This window comes from Mangifera indica, chromosome 7 (assembly GCF_011075055.1).
Source record: "Mangifera indica cultivar Alphonso chromosome 7, CATAS_Mindica_2.1, whole genome shotgun sequence".
Taxonomy (NCBI): domain Eukaryota; kingdom Viridiplantae; phylum Streptophyta; class Magnoliopsida; order Sapindales; family Anacardiaceae; genus Mangifera; species Mangifera indica.
Genome location: NC_058143.1, coordinates 20,100,289 through 20,120,616, shown reverse-complemented (window position 1 = coordinate 20,120,616; position 20,328 = coordinate 20,100,289). Strand labels below are relative to the sequence as shown.

At 33.0% G+C, this 20,328-nt stretch overlaps 6 protein-coding genes and 1 pseudogene across 7 annotated transcripts; 4 read left to right on the top strand and 3 right to left on the bottom strand.

Annotated features, from left to right (window-relative positions):
• Nucleotides 1-2,010: 2,010 nt before the first annotated feature.
• Nucleotides 2,011-3,824, top strand: LOC123220563 (galactinol synthase 2-like). Its single transcript, XM_044642821.1, has 4 exons — nt 2,011-2,403; nt 2,477-2,797; nt 2,874-3,011; nt 3,357-3,824. Exons 1-4 carry the CDS (start codon nt 2,080-2,082, stop codon nt 3,588-3,590), a joined length of 1,017 nt encoding a protein of 338 aa, XP_044498756.1. The 5' UTR covers nt 2,011-2,079; the 3' UTR covers nt 3,591-3,824.
• Nucleotides 3,825-4,606: 782 nt separating this feature from the next.
• LOC123221577 lies at nt 4,607-5,093 on the bottom strand (annotated as a pseudogene).
• A 1,032-nt stretch (nt 5,094-6,125) lies between these two features.
• LOC123221904 (pectinesterase inhibitor 2) lies at nt 6,126-6,825 on the bottom strand. The gene has a single exon (XM_044644878.1). The coding sequence runs from the start codon at nt 6,789-6,791 to the stop codon at nt 6,249-6,251; it is 543 nt and encodes a 180-aa protein (XP_044500813.1). The 5' UTR covers nt 6,792-6,825; the 3' UTR covers nt 6,126-6,248.
• Nucleotides 6,826-8,946: 2,121 nt separating this feature from the next.
• On the top strand, nt 8,947-11,442 carry LOC123220054. 2 transcript variants are annotated; one of them, XM_044642049.1, is made up of 6 exons: nt 8,947-9,137; nt 9,568-9,615; nt 9,764-9,888; nt 9,977-10,171; nt 10,263-10,448; nt 10,828-11,442. In XM_044642049.1, the coding sequence occupies exons 1-6, from the start codon at nt 9,101-9,103 to the stop codon at nt 11,188-11,190; spliced, it is 954 nt and encodes a 317-aa protein (XP_044497984.1). In that variant the 5' UTR covers nt 8,947-9,100; the 3' UTR covers nt 11,191-11,442. The 2 variants fall into 2 exon arrangements, with proteins under 2 accessions (XP_044497984.1, XP_044497985.1); XM_044642050.1 differs by lacking the exon at nt 9,568-9,615.
• An 849-nt stretch (nt 11,443-12,291) lies between these two features.
• LOC123220529 lies at nt 12,292-13,148 on the bottom strand. Its single transcript, XM_044642777.1, has one exon. It carries the CDS (start codon nt 12,935-12,937, stop codon nt 12,398-12,400), a length of 540 nt encoding a protein of 179 aa, XP_044498712.1. The 5' UTR covers nt 12,938-13,148; the 3' UTR covers nt 12,292-12,397.
• Nucleotides 13,149-13,857: 709 nt separating this feature from the next.
• Nucleotides 13,858-17,501, top strand: LOC123220100 (4-hydroxybenzoate polyprenyltransferase, mitochondrial-like). Its single transcript, XM_044642112.1, is given in 8 exon segments — nt 13,858-14,537; nt 14,540-14,709; nt 14,903-15,024; nt 15,460-15,537; nt 15,626-15,767; nt 16,253-16,388; nt 16,464-16,560; nt 16,920-17,501. Coding segments are annotated over 8 exon segments (1,149 nt in total). The 5' UTR covers nt 13,858-14,203; the 3' UTR covers nt 16,990-17,501.
• Nucleotides 17,502-18,332: 831 nt separating this feature from the next.
• On the top strand, nt 18,333-20,250 carry LOC123221807 (F-box protein At5g49610). Its single transcript, XM_044644722.1, has 2 exons — nt 18,333-19,743; nt 19,842-20,250. The coding sequence occupies exon 1, from the start codon at nt 18,677-18,679 to the stop codon at nt 19,736-19,738; it is 1,062 nt and encodes a 353-aa protein (XP_044500657.1). The 5' UTR covers nt 18,333-18,676; the 3' UTR covers nt 19,739-19,743; nt 19,842-20,250.
• The last annotated feature ends 78 nt before the right edge of the window (nt 20,251-20,328 follow it).

Here is a 20,328-nt window from a genome sequence, read left to right as displayed (position 1 = left end):
AAAAAAATTCCTGTTGATATTGATTTATACAAATCGTTTTATTCATGTGGCTTGTCATCTTGTGTCGTTTCGGGTCTTTGTAGAAATAGTATTTATGTAACACAGGTGATAGTGCGTGCATGAGGTGTATCAAACGACATGGAACGTCTCCATCTGATGTACTGCAAGAATTCTTCCGATTCAATCAACAATGTACGTACTCAATTTAATGGCCAATTGATTGAACGACAATTGTATGCAATTTCGAATTGAAGGCATCCTCTACAATTCTAGTGTTTGACCCGTATGGTGAACAATCTTTTTATCCGATTTTATTTATATATATATATATATATATATATATATATATATATATATATATATATATATATATATATATATATATTATGCTATCCAACTTCCTTTCAGTCATCTCTATGCAGTTAGTGTACAGTTTTTTTTTGTATAAATTTTTCTACTCTATCTAGAAATAGCTCTCGACAATTTCGATTGTTTTATAATTATGAAATGACATTTCATCTTTCTCTACCGAGTTACAGAATTACTATTTATTTCAACTGGATAATTAATCAATAATTTCTATAGTTAGATTTAATATAATAATATTTAAATATATATTATTATATAATTAATATAATATTATATATGACAGAAGGACAATAATTTATAATCTCTTATTCTCAACTTATTATAACTAATAGACCAAATCAATTTAAAATTATCCTATTCATCATAATTTTTTACAAAAGATTACACCTTGATCTTATGTCTTTCTCATCCGTAAAATTTTTATCATCAACAAATGTATATAATTATTCCATTCTTTTGGATTGGATTTCTAATAAGAGACACCATCTCAACTTTATTCTCATTCTATCTTGTGTAAACTTTTGAACAACTCTTCTAGTTGACACATAATCTAAGTGACATACTCAAACTAAATATATATAGTTTAAGGGTTTGACACATCATTATTAAAATTTAAATTGATTTTAGTAAATGATATTATACATAAACATGATGGTTAGGTTAACCTATCATGATGATTCAATTATTATTATATATTATTTATCTAACCTTAACCAATCTAATTCTACAACTAAGTGAGATTTTAATATGATTCAAGTAAGATTTGACATCAAATTTCAATCAAACTGATAGATTCGAGACTACTAAAATGCATGTCAAATGTAAATGTATAGTTAAAACTGCCTTCTAGTTAACTTAATCATCATATCTACTCCGAAGAAAGGCAAAAAGATTTGCCTACAAAGATCTTGCCATATGTCTTCGATAACATGAGCTCATTGTTCTATTCTATTTACTTTCATTACTTTTTTAGGTCATTACTAATTTTTATCTTCTCATGAGTTATCTACAGCACCTATTAGCGATGGGTCAAATTCAATCAAAATCAAATTTAGAGTGACTAAAACTTATTGAAATTGAATTGATGATATCTTATTTATATTTGAACTTATTTAAATTGTGTCAATAGAAGATCATTGACTATATGAACATATTATCGATAAAATTTTCAAAATGGTAAATAATAGATAAATGAGCCGAATTTGATTTGAATTGTCAAACTGTAGTTCTAACTTTTATCAATGGTAATCTATAACACCTATTTTTTAGGTCTTATTCAAATTGAACGATATATTCAAATCAAGCCAATTCAGATAGAACCACCCCTACTACCAACTAGCATACAAAGTTGATAAGGATCACATACAAAACTCCATCACAGCCCTACCTTGATCAAATCAGAAAATTTGCATGAATGTATTATCTCTAGTTCTCAAAAAGGAAACCGGCCACCTTTCTTATGTGTTTTGCCATGAAACTGGCAAGTGTAACATCTTCACATGAATAACACTTATCATTGACATGCCACGTTTATAATTTTTGAAAGCAGGTTCACAAAATTATACAATTCCCCACAAATCTTCTTCTCACCAGTTTCAATACCCTTTCTTTCAATCTCTATATAAAGGAGTTGAATACTTCTCATATTTCATCACAGAAATTAATAACCTTGCACTTCTTTCGTTTGCTTTCTTCACTCTTGTGTTAATCATGTCTCCTTCTGAGATAACGACCGCCAACGCCACCATAGAGTTGATAGAGATGCCGAAGAAGAGGGCTTATGTTACTTTCTTGGCCGGCAATGGAGATTATGTGAAAGGTGTTGTGGGTTTAGCCAAGGGATTAAGAAAGGCTAAATCTGTCTACCCCCTTGTTGTTGCTATTTTGCCTGATGTCCCCGAGGACCACCGCCAAATCCTCAAGTCTCAAGGCTGTATTGTTCGTGAGATTGAGCCGGTTTGTCCTCCTGAGAACCAGACAGATTTCGCCATGGCATATTATGTCATCAACTACTCAAAACTTCGTATTTGGGAGGTAAATAAAAGCATCAACTTTAAACCCACTTCTTGGGGCCTTTAAAATTAATGTTGTTGGTTTTGTTTTGTAGTTTGTGGAATACGAGAAGATGATATATTTGGACGGTGACATACAAGTTTTTGATAACATTGATCATCTTTTCGATGCACCCGACGGCTACTTTTATGCTGTTATGGACTGTTTCTGTGAGAAAACCTGGAGTGATTCAGCTCAGTACAAGATCGGATACTGTCAGCAGTGCCCAGAGAAGGTCCAGTGGCCGGAGGAGATGGGGTCTCCTCCTCCTCTCTACTTCAATGCCGGGATGTTTGTGTTTGAGCCTCATCTTTTGATTTACTTTGATCTCCTGGATACCCTCAAAGTCAGTCCTCCAACTTCATTTGCTGAGCAGGTAATTAATGAATTATTAATTAATCATGCTTAATAATTTTTTATCAACATATATAATTAATTATATATTCATGCAGGACTTTCTTAATATGTACTTCAGAGAAATTTACAAGCCAATCCCTCCCATCTACAACCTTATTTTGGCGATGCTATGGCGCCACCCTCAGAATGTAGACAATCTTGACCAAGTGAAAGTTGTCCACTACTGTGCTGCAGTGAGTGCTAAAAAAAGTATTATCCACACAAATAAAGACAATTACAAAAGATTATCTAATTATATGATAATATATTAACTTTTTGTATATATATTTATACTATTTGTTAGTGTATGTAGTATAAGATCAAACTTCAATAAGTATATTAAGTCACATAACAGGGTGAATATAACAATTTTAGACAAATATTATAACAATAAAGAACATGATAGATATTGAGTATATATGGATATTTAACTTTCTTTGTGAATATCTTAAAAGTGGGTTAAACTATTAGACAAATATGTTATATACAACATTACTAAAATCCTGTTTAATCAATATAATTTGTTAAAAATTCTGTAGGGATCGAAGCCATGGAGGTACACAGGAAAAGAAGAGAACATGGAAAGGGAAGACATAAAAATGCTTGTGAAAAAATGGTGGGATATTTATGAGGACGAGTCTCTTGATTACAAAAACGTTAATTGCAGTGCCATGGCCAACAATGAAAAGCTTGGAAGCTTGTTAATGGAAGCCCTGACGAAGGATGAAGAAGAGGATTTGGTTCACCAAAGGAGTGCACCATCAGCAGCCTAATTTATATATTGGTGTTAGTTATAATTAGCAACCAATAATACAATATAAATACAATATAGCTAACGTACTATACATATATATGTTTCCGTATGTTATAAGCTGGTAGTGCAAGGAATAAATCAAAGTACCAATATTTGGGTTTAATTTGTGGTTGAGTTTTTGTCTCAATTTCTGGGAAATTGTGGACTCAGAAAATTATATGTTTTATCTTTGAATTCAGTTCCAGAGTCCTCATGCTTGAATATTTAAGGTTTGAATTTATTTGAATTCAACTCATTTTATAAAAATAAATCCGATTCTGGGTTTAAACTTGACTTATTCAATAGAAACTCAAATTGTCAAATCAAATCCAACTTTAATTGCTAAAAATTTGTATTATTTGTTCAAAATGATCAATCAATTAATTCTTGGAAGTATTTACTAATTATACATATATGTACAATTCTAGTGTAAATTACTTTTGTTCAATTAATTAATCTTACATATTTGTTGGACAGTTTCTCCAATTATGAAAAAAAGAACAAATGGCTACTTTGAAGCTCTTATTATATATTGTCAATGTTATCTAAGATATGGGAGAAAAGTAAATTATAAATTCTTAGAATATTTTTAGACTATAAATTGAACTGTATATTATGAAGACGATGAGTATCCATATGCACTTACTTGCACTTTTGCTCTTCAAAAATTATTCATAGTTAAAACTGATTTTGATCCAATATGCTGTTAAGATGTTATCTTAAATATGGTCAACATATTGTACTCTTTCTTAGAATGATCATACTTCATAATCCTTACTGCTAAATGAATGACTAGGTGGATTCTGCACATAATGTTTTGTCAAAAAATTATACTTAGATACACCTACCCGTGTGACTAAAGCAATTGGTGTTATCTTAAAAAGATAGAAAAGATAAAATATTTGGAGTCAATTATTTTCATAAATTTTTATTGATAATTTGATTTCTTTTTTATTTTTATTTTTTTAAATTTGTTAGCAAAGCAACAAACTCATTTTATCGGGGCAGAAGGTCAGAAATAACCTAAATAATATGACAAATTTTACTTAGATCCTTGTTACCCTTCAGGATTGAAGGATCTGCTGGGAGCCCTTCTAATTCATCATCACAGTCACTGGCTTCGTCCATGCAAGCTGAAGCTACTGCACTGACACCCATCGAATCACCATTGTTGAGCATCAACAAAGTCACCAATAATATCATCATAATGCTCGGAGCAAGAGGCGTATGCCTCCTTAAGTTTAGTGTCGGTTGTTTTTAGGACAAATGATTTGATCAGCTTAAGAGAATTTGTAGCATTAGAACTTGCAAAGTTAGTGGTGATTTTGGCTAGTCCTGGAATATCTGCACTACTTACTCCAGGAATTTGATTAAGAAGCCCCAAGCAGAAAGAATGGTCATGCGTCTTGGAACAAATATCATTAACAACACCGGTTGTCACCTTCACATCCAGCCTTGCTAATGAAGGTGCCAAGAATAACATCACTATTAAATTGAAGCCTGAAAAAAATAGCATTTCAAAGAAACCATTTTGTGCTTTTTGTTTCTTCTTAAACCCTGTTATGGAGTCATTGCAATAATCTATACATAGTAATCCTATTTATGGTAAGATTAGTATTACTAAATTAGACCTATTTTACACGGAAGTGTAATTATATTTCTAGTTCTAAATAAGGGAAATCCATGCATTTATTGTATATAATTACAGTAATTAATGATATACCAATAGTAAACCTGGTTATGGTAAAATATAAAACAAAATATCTATAAAACCATCTTAATTTTATAATCATCGTTTATTCGTTATATGTTTTGAGAGACTAAAATATCTTTGGTATTTACTACAAAGTATATCTCGACTTTCAAGGTATGTGATGGTTGTTGCATGCTTATTAGCTTGAATTGTTGGATACCCAATCTTCGGTTCGAGGTAGGAACCAAAGCTAACCTATTTGATTAAATTGTGATTCCCATTCTTTGAAATTGATAGGTTGTGATTCTGATTCCAAACACTTAGAGAGCGATTATAAGAGAATCTGATTCTGGTTTTGATTTCAAACCTTTAAAAACTGATTGTAAGAGAATCTAGTTTGGGTGAGAATTGATTACAAGAGGATTCGGCTTCGGTTTCTGTTTTTAGAAACTGATCAGTTTCATTTTTGACTTTAGGTCATTGTTTTTTAATAGGATATCTGAAATTGTTCATCGACCTTTATCATATAACATCATCAAGAAGGTAGCTAAGATTCCCACGTAAACTCAAAAAAAAGTAACTAGCATGGTTTACAAGTGGCCAAATTGGCAAAAAGCAAGCATGTGCTATGGACATGGTTCATTACATATAGATTTCTTTTCGATAGACTCTTTGTTGTTGGTTCTTATTGGTTGTCAGGTTTACATCTTTGTATTTGATTCGAATTATTGGTTTCATATTTATTTAATGTGTTTTTAATAAAGATAGACTTGTGCTCCTTTTTAGGACGATGATGAATGGATAGTGGAGTGTGGACATAATTAATGTTGGATCAAAATCTGTGTATAAAATTAAAATCTAGACTTGGATAGAATAGCCACTGTAACTCAAGCAATTGGTACATTTGGAGTCGATTATTTCCAGTAATTTATCAATAATTTGATTTCATATATTTGATTTAGAAATAGCCAAAATAATATCACAAATCTTATTGAGATCCTGGTTGGCCTTGATGATTGAAGCATCTGCTGGGAGGTCGTTTATTTCATCATCACAATCACTGGCTTCATCCATGGCAGCTGAAACTGATAGATTGACACCATTTGAATCACCTTCTGTCAAGTTTTTTTTAGCATCATCAAGGTCACCAATGGCATCATCATAATGCTCAGAGCAAGAGGTGTATGCCTCCTTAAGTTGTCTCTCAGATGTTTTTGGGATCAATGATTTGATTCGTTGAAGAGTTTTTGTAGCATTAGAAGTTGCCAAGTTAATGGTGATATTGGCTAATCCTGGAAGATCCACACTACTTACTTGAGGAATTTTATTCAGAACCCCCAAGCAGAAAGAAGGATCCTGTGTCTTGAAACAACTATCTTTAACAACGCCGGTTGTCACCTTCACATCCAACCCTGCTAATGATGGTGCCACGACTAGCATCGCCATTAAGATTGAAGCCTCAAAAAAGTAGCATTTCAAAGAAACCATTTTTTGCTTTTTGTTTCTTCTTAATCTGCTTCCAGAGTTGATGCAATAGGCAGATTACTATTTAAAGTAGTTAATAATATAAACATAGTAACCCTATATTTATGGTAAAAAATAGGATCACCATATTTGACCTATACTTTCCATGTTTAATACAATCCACATGGAAGTGGTGTTTACACGCATACACATTGAAAGGAGGTTGGTTCATTTAATGCAACGTAAATAGTCTTATGTGTCCCAATCACTTTGTATTTAATGTGCGGTTGGAATGATACATATCTTTTTGCATTACATGTGCCACATCTAACATTTTCTTGCATAGATATATGATTATGAGTGAATAGTTAGAACATTTTCTTAGTCAGAAAAATTATTCTTTCTTGTTACATCGAGTGGAAATTCATATATTTGTTTATATATATAACTATATATGTAAATTAAGACAAAATTATCTACACGTTCTTAGTGTAAGTTATCTATGTTTATGTGATAAGGTGCTAGACAATCATCATGTATGTGCCACTTGGCAACTAGATACACAACTAGAAATACAAGACCCATAATCCAATGTATTTTACATAGAAAGTATAGGTTTAAAAAGCAATATATGCACAATGCATGAGAAATCTGAACATACCCACATCTGCAATTCATGACATCTCTCTCTCTAATTCATTTCACTGATCAATGGGAGGGGTGAAAACATTTCAATTTGATGCAGACAAATAGAAGGGGATAATATAAATGATATTAAAAAGATTTTTAAACTCTTCATGCACTGATGATGGTGCATTAGGCAGTGGCTCTTTCAACTCCCCTCTGCAACTATTGACTTTCTCACTGGCATGCCGTGCTTCGAGGCCAAGCTGATAAAAAACATTGGAGTTTAAAGCTTTCTGACCATTTTCAACTTCACCAATGGCCCTGTCAAAGTCTTCAGAACTTCCCTTAAATCAGGATCAGTTGTTTTCTTGATGAGTGAAGAGATTAGACTGAGAGTGGTGGTGGCCTTATTGTGAGCTAAATCTAGGGTTTTCAGGGCTAAAGTAGACTCAGGATTCAGCTTCAAAACCGCCAAACAGAAACTTTTATTGTTGGTTCTTGAGCAAAGCTCATTCAACAGATCAATTGTTACCTTACTTCTATAGACTGTCGCATGTGATTGTGAGGGAGCAAAGACGAGAAATGCTAGTAAAAAGCAACACACACGAAAGAGAAGATTGGCCAAAGAAACCCACCATTATTGTTCTTTTTTTTTCAATTTTTGGTTGAGTATTTGCATAGATTAGCATTCTTTATATGGTATAATTCATGGGGTTCATGCATTATATTTTTAGGGTTTTTTCAATGTTATAATCAAGATTTTAACTTCAAACACTAGATTTTGAGATTGGATTTTAATTGATTACTTGGTTATGGAATTTGGTTCATTCATACATATGTCCTAGTGATTGTTGAAGACTTACAAAAGTGATATTATATATAACTGATGTTTTTATAACCAGATTGAACATTGATTTAATTAAAATGTCGATCTTTATATCGATTATTTTAATTGATCGAACGAATTGATGATAATAATATGATGTATTTATAATTCAAAAATGGTTTTATTACTTAATATTGAACAATGAATGTTTCTAATATAATGATTCTTATGTTTAGTCATCATTCTGAACCAAGATTCAATTTGTATCTTTTATAATTAATACTATAAAAAACAGTAATAACTCAAAGATATTAGTTAGAATTGATACTCTCTCCAAATAAGTTGGAGTTTCTTCATCCTTAATATCAATTTAGAAGAAGAGTTTTATTAAGTTCATGACTCCAACACAATGGTTGAATTGGTTCAATATGATAGTTGAATCGAATTTGATAATTAAACCAAATTTTAATCATCGAACTAAAACCGGATTTATCATTGATTCCTTGGTAGATCAGTCGATGTGACGCATGACTTAAAACATTGGCAATAATTGAAACATTTATGTTTTCATTTGTATTATTCTATCAACTTACGCTAAATTTCATTGGAAAATAAAAAGAATATTTAGAAAGCTAATGTGAACCATTTATGTTTTATTGTATTGAAGATTGGGAAACTGCCAAAGCGTCCAGACCAGGCCCGGTCCATCGCGCATAAAAGGAATTTGGTTTATACGACGACGTTTAATTCAGAGCAGCTTCTGCGTTTCCCTCTCCCTGTTCTCCTTTTAGTTTTCAGTATCTCTCTAGGGTTCCTTCCTAATTCCAGTTCTTTTCAAATCCACTTGTCTTACTTTTATTTTCTAAAGGTTTTAATCTCGATGGCGGAAACCAAAAGCGGTGGAATCGATGTTTCAGGTGTTATTTTTTCTTCTTTCCTATCAAAATTCAAGTAATTTCATTTAATTTGAATTTGTATTGCCTTGTTCTTCATATTAACTGCTAGCGCTTCAAGTTTTTAATAAAGAAAGAAGATATAGGAATTCTTGTTTATGTATGACTATTGAGTAGATTTTTGAGATTAGGGATTTGGGATTAAGGCTTTAGGGTTTGACTGTTCAATGCTACCACTTGGAAAAATGTTCTGAGTTTGCTTGAATTCTTTATACGGGTTCGGGCGATTTTTTCCTTTTTCTTTTGGGGGGCGGATTAAAATGCTACCTGGATTGTCAGATAGATGGGACCTTAATTGGAAATTTGGTGGTCAAGATGGATTAGTCCATTCACTGGAAGTGTGCGTGCAATTTATGTTTTCCTGCAGTTGATCACGTGGACATTTGTGTTTCAGGCAATGTCGCTAGTGGTCGAAGCTTGGGGTCTCAACCTGAGGGTATTGGTGAGGATTTAGGACTTGCTGCTCTTCATTTTTTCTTCTTGTTCATTTGTTATGATGTCATAGTGTCCATATTTACCAAAGTTAATTTTTTAAATGAAGGATTATTGATGCAAAATAAAGGGGCTAATGTGTTCTTTTATTGTGGTAGAGTTGAAAACTCGAGTGGAAGCCATGTGGGAGCAAATGAATGGAGGGACTTCTAATAAGACGCTCAAAGCATTTTTTAACAGTCCTAGTTCAACTGTAAATAAAACTTCATCACAGATGTCCAATGTGAGGATTTTCTCATTATTTATTTTTAGTGGAGTTACCTTCAAAATTAGTTGGCTTTTTAAGTTTCAATCTTGATTTTATTTTACAGAGTTGGATTACATATCTAGGCTTGGCACAAAAGGGCACACCACAAGGTGGATCTATTGTTGAGCAAAATGGTACTAATAATTATGATAAGAAGATTGCTGCCATATGGGAGGAGATGAATAAAGGAGTACCTAAAAGGACATTCAAAACCAAGCCTAGTTTATCTGTGAATACAACTGTGCAGACAAAAACCAATGTGAGGTTTCCCCATTTTTTCTTTTTGCCGTGGAAATAATTTGGACAATGAACCTTAATTTTATTTGCTTTCCCTTGACTTTGCTCTGCAGAACTTTAAGCAATATTTGGGATTTGCATCAATGAAGAAACAATCCATTGAGCAAGATGTGCAGGATGGCATCTTGCCACAAACGAGATCTAGTGACATCAGTGATGACACCAAGAGAATTGCTGCTGCTGCTCTGTCAGCAGTCAGGGATGCTGCATCTGCTGCAGCAGGCAGGGGGAAAGTCGGGGTGATCGCAATTTTTCCTTTTTTCTTTTATCTCTTCAGAATTTAATGAGTTTCTAGTAATAAGAACGTTTTTCCTGGTATTGACAATGACCTTGTGGGGTATATGAACAAAAAGATGGTCTTTTGCATAGTAGGTTATTTTTTTCCCCTTATATTTTGGAATTGATTTTCAAGAATCATTTGAATATTGATGGGCAAGGGTTGTTTCCCCATTTATTCCTCCATAATCTAATGTTTAGGTCGTTTAATATTTATGTGAACTGTTTTTAGCCTTGAAGATAGATTTAAGTTCTTTTTAATCGGTTGGTGGTTTGAAAACCTGCAATGGCTTTCTTTGAACATTGTGCTCATAATGATTCACTGTTCTATTTTTTGTCCAGATAATTGAGGTACGGGAGTTTGCTGGTCAAGAAATTGAAGTTAAGAAGCTTGTTGATGCTGATTCAAAGGAGGCATCTGAAAAGGCCAAAGGTCCTGCAACTTCTGCTGTTGATGCTGTTCTCGAACAGATTAAGAAGAAACCAAAGCTGAGTGTGCTTGATAAGACGAAGAAGGATTGGGGAGAGTTTAAGGAAGAGAAGGGACTGGAGGAGGAGTTGGATGCTTATAAGAAGAGCTCAAATCAGTATCTGGATAAGGTTTCCTTTTTGCAAAGAGCTGATTACCGGGAATTTGAGAGGGAGAGGGATGCACGGTTGGCGCAACAGGCCAGGAGGAGGACAGATATGCGGGAGGAGCCATGATTTATTGGTTACTCATGAATTGTTCTTCACTAGATAATTCTTAAGATCATCGTATGAAAGTTTTCATAGTGGAAGACCCGCACCAAGCCACTAAGACTAAGTACAACAAAGCCTTGTTTTACCATAGTATCTTGTTCTTGGAATGCGATGGCTTTAAGTGTTAGTTGGGATATTCCAAATGTTTCGGGGATCCTTTTTCGGTATTTGTTAGAGCATTGATGAAGGAATGGGAAGATAATCTTAATTGTATAATAGCAATGTTAATTCTCCTTCCATACAAATTATATATACACTAATAATGAATACTAAGTTATGTATTAATAATGACGTATAACTATATGATTAAATGATTTAGAAATAGTTTTAAAATAACATTCAATGATATTGTGATATGTGATTATTAGTATAAAAATTAGTGATTATTATTAGTATACAAATTTTAGAGAAACAATTTAGATGTTATATCTTTAAATAAATTTCTTATTTCCAAATTTTGCCTTATAAAATGTATTAAAAATAAATAGAAAAAAGAAAAATTAGTGTTAAGGTTAAATTCAATCCATATTGAATCTTAAGTAAGGTTTATCTTAATATTGGTTTGAAACTTTTAATCCAAAAGAATCAATGAATTTGAAAATAATATTTGAATTTTTGAATAAGTTTGAATTCAATTCATTTATGAAAGTACTCTTATCTCGAGCGCAATGAATTTAACCCTATAAAATAAAGTACAATCAGTAAGAGTGGGCTGCATAGAATCTGTATGGAATTGGAATATGCTTGCTGGGTGTAAGTGTAAATAATATTAAAGAGAAAAGTGGTTTGTTTCTGGTAACCAGTTGGATTGTTTTCGTTTGGCCAATATTATTGGTTGCTGCATGAGCATGACAGCAACAGTTTCTCAAAGCTCCTGTGACCTGTACCTTTGGTTGCGTGGAAGACCGAAAGAAAATAGAGAACATAATTGCCATTAAAAAAGCATATTCCAACTGAACAAGCATTATTTTTCAGCATATTCTGCTTCTAATTAAGTACTTCCACTACTTCAAGGAAGGAACCAAGCCAACGTAATTAACCTTCCAAAACCATATAAACCTAGAATAAACATAAATTAAAATATTTTCAATATATTAAAATGCATACATTACAGTTGATGAACAATTTATTTGATAATTTTGTTATACAATTATCTTCAAGTGAAAAATATTTACAGTGCAAATATCCTCCTCTTCGAGTTCTTCACCTCCTTGAAATCATGGCTGCTTTGGAACAAAGACAAGGGAAAAGACTTGGACAAACCAGAAGGGGTCCTGAAGGTAATATTGGACCCATTTGGAGAATTGTTGTTAACATAAATTTCACGCAAAGAAATCCAAATCAGGAACTCTCTGGCCTTGACACCGGTGAGGTTCTTGATCCTGTTCTGTTCAAAATATGCAGTAACTTCAATGTCAAACACCACATCTACATTATCAAACTTCAGCTCTCTTTTCTCCTTGTGTTTGAGCCACACGAACCCTAATTCTTTCACATACCCGCATTCTTCAATGTCTTGATGATGAATCGTTAGGAGACCAAGGGGCAAACCATTGTCAGCTAACAACAGCATGAACTTATCTCTGCAAGTTTCAGCTCCGTAATAAACTTCAGCCTTGGCTTTCATCTCTTCTGTCACCAGAGACTTCTCCTTCATCGTCAGCCTGCTTGAAGTTGATTTAGTTGGCTGAAGAAGATTTGGAGACAACATGGGCGGGGAGGGAGGGACTCTTGAAGAAAATATGGATGGCTTGAAAAGTTTTGTGGTGCCTTAAAAAAATAACTTTTTATCATCAAGCGATGGTTTGGTTTAGAGTGTCCTATTTGTAGTCTCGTTTCGTTAACAAGGAATGAAGACAATATTATGGATTTTATTCATGGAACTATCAATGTTTTTAGAAACGGGTTGGCTCTTATCTCATCAAAGAGCCGTCTAACGATTTTATATCATATCGGTTGAAGAGATTGATAACATAAGTATGACAAAATTAAAAATTAAAAATATATTTATACCGAATGAATGGATATTGAATTATAATTATTTTTAGTTCAATTGTATTTATGCCTCCTTAATTATTAATCTTTTTATTCTTAGTTTTAAACAAATGATTAGCATCAAAGTTTGATCAAATTGATTTGATAGTTAAATCATAAACAAGTTTTAGTTTTGACACATATTGAATTAATTATTAGTTACTGATTAAATGAATTAATTATTAGTTACTGATTAAATGAATCAATTTAGTTTAAGTTTTAAAACATTAAGTATAATATGCAATGAAAATACGAGGATTATATTGACAAGTCACGAGGTATTATTATAATTAAATTATATTTTTATTTGATTGAATATTATTTTAATATTTATTTATTATATCATTAGTTTAACCACTTATTAAGATTTAGATTAATCTCTTGATTGATTGGGTTAAAAACCAATCTAGATATAAAAATATTATAACTTCAACTTTTTTTACAAAAAAATCAAATTTCTTTAAAATTTACAAAATTATATATATATATATATATATATATATATATATAATAACAAATATTGATTGAGTAATTTTAAATTAAAAATAAATTAATATTATCGCATTGAACACTTTATAGTTTGATCAAACTTTTCTATACCTAAATGTTTACAAAATTTTATAGTTTGAGCAAAATTTAAAATTAAAAAAAATGCAGGTTCCTTTTTATCGAAGTTCATGTTTTAATTTAATCTGTGATATGTCAAACAAGTGTTGGTTTTTTATACTTCATCTTCTTTGCTTCTTTTTCCTTCTGTAACCTGATGATAATGCTTAATTTAGTAGGTTCTTTTCCTTTTGACATCAAAATATTTGTTTTAATTTGCAATTCTAATTTATTTTCAACGCCGCTCTTTATTCTTTGAATCCATTCTTTCGCAAGATCCATCAGACACAGGCACCACCTCAAGAACAAAGAGGCCCCAGTTAAACAGTTCATCAAAATGGCGAATTTTTTACTTTCTCGAGCTTCACGTTTCAGACTATTAAAACCCTCTTTGTCTCTCTTGGCCAACACGGCTAAATCAACAGTTATCTCTCACGCTCATCCCGTATTAAACCCTAATTTAAACCCATTTCGTCCTTTTCAACGTTGGACTCCGAATCTCGAAGAAAGTCTTAGATTCGTCTCCATTGCTAGAATTTATACTACACATACAGGTATAGCCAAGAAAGGAGAGAAAGAAAGTGGTAGTAATAGCAATGACATTTCATGGATTGACTTGTTTCTACCCAGAACAGCCAGGCCTTATGCGAAGCTTGCCCGCCTCGATAAGCCATTGGGACTTGGCTGTTGGCTTGGCCTTGTATGTGGTCAATTACAATGGCGGCAGCCCCTGGACACCTCCCTGATTTGAAGATGTTGACTCTATTTGGCTGTGGCTCTCTGCTTTTAAGGGGTGCTGGATGTACTGTTAATGATCTCCTTGATAGAGGCATTGATACAAAGGTAATTACTTTTGCATTCCAACTGAAATTATACAAATTACATGTTCTTATTGTTATTGTTGTCAGGAACTTATAGAAGACTTGTTTTGATTTTTAAATTATTTTGTGAAACCATTAGGAACATGTAGTAATAAGTTGAATGGTTTTGTGTTGCACTCTGGGGGCTTGATTAGATTAGATCATTCTGAATGCAGGTGGAACGTACAAAGTTGAGGCCCGTTGCTAGCGGTCTTTTGACACATTTTCAAGGACTTTGTTTTCTTGGATTTCAATTGCTTTTGGGTCTTGGGATTCTCCTTCAATTGAATAATTATAGGTTGGTGTTGCATTAACTTAACAATATACGTGCTTTTGTGATTATGAACGTCTGCAACATTTTTCTAATCTTATTTCAAATATATATCGTTACTTTCTTGCAAATGAGATCCCACTTAAAGAATGAATGGAATTTATTGCTTACTTTTAATCAGATATATGATTTCTTTTTTATATGCATTGAATTACAAAGCTACAATCAGCTAAGATAAGCTACGTGAATATATGCAAATCTAACCCCTGGAATTAATAGGTAGTGTCACAGTTACTTTTCCATGGTAAAATTATAACACTATATTCTGATAGAATGTTTCTGCTGCATAGTTTTCCTTTTCTTTCAGCTGTTTTAGTTTGCTGATCTTGTTAAATCAGTGGCAACTGCATTTCTATGAAGTCTGTGATCCTTAGAGCTCATAATCAATCTTTTCTCTAACAGCCGTATTTTGGGGGCGTCATCCTTGTTGCTAGTCTTCTCTTACCCCCTCATGAAGAGGTTCACCTTTTGGGTAATGGTGTTTATATACCTTTGTTGTTCAATGAACAGTCTGCCGAGGTTTGACTAATGTATTTGTAAAATAAAACTATTCTTGTTCAGCCTCAAGCGTATTGGGCTTGACCTTTAATTGGGGAGCCTTGTTAGGGTGGGCTGCAGTAAAAGGGAGTTTAGATCCGGCTGTTGTGTTTCCAATGTACATATCAGGAGTTTTTTGGACACTTGTGTATGATACAATATATGCACATCAGGTATAACAATAATACATTTAATGAAGCTTATGGTTACTTTGGGCTGCACTAATGCTTTGTAGCCTTTTGTGGAATTAGACTATTAATCTGTCGGAAATTTTTTGCAATGGAAGATTCATGGGTTATAAAATATCATTTCTCTTTTATCATCTGTTTACTTAAGGGGGAAAAAAAAAAATAAAGACTTTGAGGGAAATTACAGAATGTTTTAAGAAATCTTTGCAATATTTTTAACTAACTTGAAGTTCACAATTTTATTGATTTGGGTTTCTATACACCCTTATTTTCACAGGGTTTATCCATTCTCAATTTATGCTATGTTTATTGTTAAATATATTTGTGCATTAGGTTTTGCAATTTACATCAATTTATGCAGTTTTATTGTTTAAAGATTTCATGGTTGCAAGATCAAATGGGATGAGGAAAAACCTTTACATCACTCTTGGCTTGGTATAAAATAAAAGATCTTGATGCCTTTGATACAGGATAAAGAAGATGATCTGAAAGTTGGTGTGAAGTCTACTGCTTTAAGATTTGGGGATTCAACCAAGAAGTGGATTTCTGGGTTTGGAATTGCTTGTGTTAGTGGTCTTGCCCTCAGCGGATTCAATGCTGATATTGGTATGTACTTGCTTTTTGTTTGTCATGTTACTAATAAACTTCTCTTTTAATCTTTTGAACTCTATTGTGGGGCAGGGTGGCCATATTATGCATTTTTGGCAGCAGCATCCGGGCATTTAGGTCGGCAAATATGGACAGTTGACCTTTCAAGCCGTGCTGACTGCAATAGAAAGTGCGTATTTGCTTTAATCACATATGCAGTTTTCCCAACCATAGAGTTAACATCTTTCTTTCTGCGAAGATGAAGATTTTTTCTATCTTAATTAGCCTCTAGAGGAAATACTCATTCAACCATCTTACTCCTTCTAGTAGTTGAAACAGCTTAAAAAAGATATATATACGTATGTGCATATATATATATATATAGAGCACTTTTCTTTTGGAAACATGGTGGAAGCAGCCCTTACGTTGAAAATGACTTAATAAAGAAATTGGGTTTTACTTATCTGAGTCTCGTATGTTTTCAAGTTTGTTCTTCTGTAGATATCAATTGGCTAACTCCATTCAATGTTTGTATTTTTCGGATCGCAGATTTGTGTCCAACAAATGGTTCGGTGCTCTTGTTTGTGGTGGGATTCTATTCGGAAGATTTGTACAATAACGGTAGAGGTCCTTCTGACATGATAGAATTGATAACAGAATTGAATAAATTTCCTGATTCAACAATAGGTACTCTTTGTTATGGTTGCTTGATGATATGCTGATGCCGTCGATTGATCAGTCGATTAGGACAATCTAAACTCATTATTTCGTGTGTTCTGGAGCAGTCATCTTCCTTTGTGGTATTGTTGCATAAGCTAGTACTTGTTGGTGCTTCAGAATACATTTTCATTGATAGGCTTGTGCTAGGTAATTTAAACGTTTCTCGGCAGCCTTGGCTCCGTGGCTCGATTGTTAACAACAGTAATGGGGAGATTCAGTGGTGGTTTGGGTTTTAGGGGTGTAAATGCAAGTTTCGAAACCTATTAAAAGGCAAAACTGCAAGTTTTCTAAAGGATGTATTGTAGATTAGGACATTTAGAGAGTCAAGATCATCTTTGAATGCCAAGTGAATTGATGTTGGTTACAAAGAAAAATATTTGGAACTTCTTTAATATCATTTTTGTTTAGCCTTATGGTACCCTGAAAGAAAATGCATGATAAAAAACTTTTTCATATCTCTTATATTGGCATAATCATATAATTTAAAATCAACAAAACTATGTATACCTAATTTTGAGTGTTCCGATAATGTATCATTATGTGATTTGATAATTTTAAAATAAAAATAAAATAATATTTAATAAAATAATGATGTATTATCTAAATATCTAATTAGATATTCATTCATATCATCAGACATCGTCAAAATGATTTATATTGCTGTACTGCTGCCTTAACCTTTCATTTGGTAAGTGCATGAATTCACTAACGATGGTTAATCAAAACCAAAATATTGACAGGGTACAGCAAAGGAGTATCCAAGGTTTTTAAAGTTTGGAACAGCTGATCTAACCGGTCGATCTGTCATCTGTTAAGCAAAATGACAACCATTTACAGAATAAGCATTTTAGCAATTGGATTGCTTGATTGCACTCTGACTTGAACCAAACATTTCATCCACTAATTTAAAGTGTATACGCAATCAAATTATGTTTATTTTTAGGTAAAATTAATTTAAATCTTATATTTAATAATTAATAATATAAAATTAATTTTAATATTTATTTAAGCAGTCCATTGATTTAACCACCGGTTAATCGGTCCGTGTAAATGTTGAGCCGGACTGCCTTCCTACTGGGTTGATGTTTGGACTTTGAATATCAATAGGCTTAAATCCACTCCCATTTGGCAATTTGTCAACATGGGCTGAACTAATTTTTGTGTGGCCCAGCATTCAAATTGGCATGGGCCCTTGATCTTATTCCACAAACTAATAATAGCCGTTGATATTATCCTCCGAAATTGCTAAACCGATCTCTTTCCCATCGTCAAAATTTACAGAATTTAATCTCTTGCAAATCCCTGATCGGCGATCGCTCTTCGCTAAACCTCACAAACGCCCATCTTCATTTGCTCAAAATTAGCTTCACAATCCCTCCTCGTTTCGATCCTTGATCTATAAACTACAGAAAAATCCATTTTAATCTCTAAAAAATGATGTCTTTTATAGCCAAAACATTTTTAGAAAAAAAAAAAGAACTTTCATCGAACGCCCATCTCGAAATCTTCATAAGGTAAACAAATCTGAGTCTTTTTTTTAATTTTCTTAACTGGGTATTTGAGATTCTGAGTGATGAATTGAAAAGATGAGTCCTTTTCCCGATGAAGTTTTACTACAAATTCTTGCGAGATTGCCAGTTAAGTCCCTTTTTAGGACAAAAACAGTGTGCAAACTTTGGTATCGATTAGCTTCTGACAAGTATTTTGTTCAACTGTACAATGAAGTGTCTTCCAAGAATCCAATGTTATTAGTTGAGATCTCAGATTCAACTGAATTAAATTCTAGTCTTATATGTGTTGATAATTTAAGGGGCGTCTCTGAATTTTCCTTGGATTTTTTACATGATAGAGTTAAGGTCAGAGCTTCATGTAATGGCTTGTTGTGTTGCTCTAGTGTCCCTGATAAGGGTGTTTATTATGTATGCAATCCTATGACTAGAGAGTTGAAGTTGCTCCCCAAGAGTAGAGAAAGGCCTGTGACTCGATTTCATCCAGATGGTGAGGCCACTTTGATTGGTTTAGCTTGTGATTTAACTATGAATAAGTTTAGTGTTGTGTTAGCTGGTTATCACCGAACGTTTGGTCATAGACCTGATGGGACTTTCATATGTTTGGTTTATGATTCTGAATTGAATAAATGGAGAAAGTTTGTTTCATTTCAAGATGACCAATTTAGTCACATGAACAGAAATCAGGTTGTGTTTGTGAATGGTGCTCTTCATTGGTTGACTGGTAGTTCTTGTATACTTGCACTTGATTTGGATTGTGATGTTTGGAGGAAGATTACATTGCCGGACGAGGTCTGTTATGGGTCTGGGAATAGGTTTTATTTGTTGGAATCAGATGGATGCTTGTCTGTGATTCAAATTTCTGATGTGTGGATGAAAACTTGGGTGTTGAGGGATTACTACAGAGAAAAATGGCATACAGTTGATAGGGTGAGTCTTAGGTGTATAAGGGGAATGATTCCAAGCATTTTTCCAATTAGTCAAACTGATGAATATGTCTTCTTAGCATCTCATAAGCAGGTATTAGTGTATCATCGGAAGAGCAGATTGTGGAAAGAGATGTATTCTGTCAAGAACAACTCTACCTTCCCATTGTGGTTCTTGGCACATGCATTCCGGAGTACAATTTTCTCTGTGTAAATAAGGTTTGTTCTTAAATTCTTATATGCATGTGCTGCTTATATGCATATTCTGCTTATACGGATGATCATACATTTTGTTTTATTATTTGACATGTCCGCAGATTAAGTTGAATTGAAATGGAGTTGCTGTTTTACATATTAAGCTTGGTAATTTTCATGCGATGTGACCTTGGTCATGCGCTGAGCTTGTTATTGAATTCAAATTTTATTGCTCTGGAGTTGATTATTGTTACTTGCACCACAGTAAACTTCTAATACAGACACTATTGCCTCAAGCTTGTTATCAAATTTAGATTTTAGAAGATGTTTATGAGTTGTAGGTCCTTTATATTGCATACAATTCATTTAATCTTGATTTGTATGGTATGATAGAAACTTTAGTCCTGGTATGCAGTTTTTCAATTTGCAAGTATTGGTTCAATTGTACTTATTGACTGTAAATCTGCTGTGAATCAAATTATGAATAAACCCTTTTCTATTTCTTAAAGAAAAGGAAATCATCTTTGGCAACTAGCAACACTACATGCACTAACAATAGGTACAAACGCTGATGGGTGTTTTATATCCATTGTTAGTGCATGAAATATT

What these genes read in the sequence shown, in the direction of transcription:
- LOC123220563 (XM_044642821.1), top strand. Translation starts at nt 2,080, where the DNA reads ATGTCTCCTTCTGAGATAACGACCGCCAACGCCACCATAGAGTTGATA. An exon ending in CAAAACTTCGTATTTGGGAG is followed by an intron (nt 2,404 to 2,476) that starts GTAAATAAAAGC and finishes TTTGTTTTGTAG; the next exon opens with TTTGTGGAATACGAGAAGAT. An exon ending in TTGTCCACTACTGTGCTGCA is followed by an intron (nt 3,012 to 3,356) that starts GTGAGTGCTAAA and finishes AAAATTCTGTAG; the next exon opens with GGATCGAAGCCATGGAGGTA.
- LOC123221904 (XM_044644878.1), bottom strand. Translation starts at nt 6,791, where the DNA reads ATGGTTTCTTTGAAATGCTACTTTTTTGAGGCTTCAATCTTAATGGCG.
- LOC123220054 (XM_044642049.1), top strand. Translation starts at nt 9,101, where the DNA reads ATGGCGGAAACCAAAAGCGGTGGAATCGATGTTTCAG. An exon ending in GTCTCAACCTGAGGGTATTG is followed by an intron (nt 9,616 to 9,763) that starts GTGAGGATTTAG and finishes TTATTGTGGTAG; the next exon opens with AGTTGAAAACTCGAGTGGAA. An exon ending in CAGGCAGGGGGAAAGTCGGG is followed by an intron (nt 10,449 to 10,827) that starts GTGATCGCAATT and finishes TTTTTTGTCCAG; the next exon opens with ATAATTGAGGTACGGGAGTT.
- LOC123220529 (XM_044642777.1), bottom strand. Translation starts at nt 12,937, where the DNA reads ATGTTGTCTCCAAATCTTCTTCAGCCAACTAAATCAACTTCAAGCAGG.
- LOC123221807 (XM_044644722.1), top strand. Translation starts at nt 18,677, where the DNA reads ATGAGTCCTTTTCCCGATGAAGTTTTACTACAAATTCTTGCGAGATTG.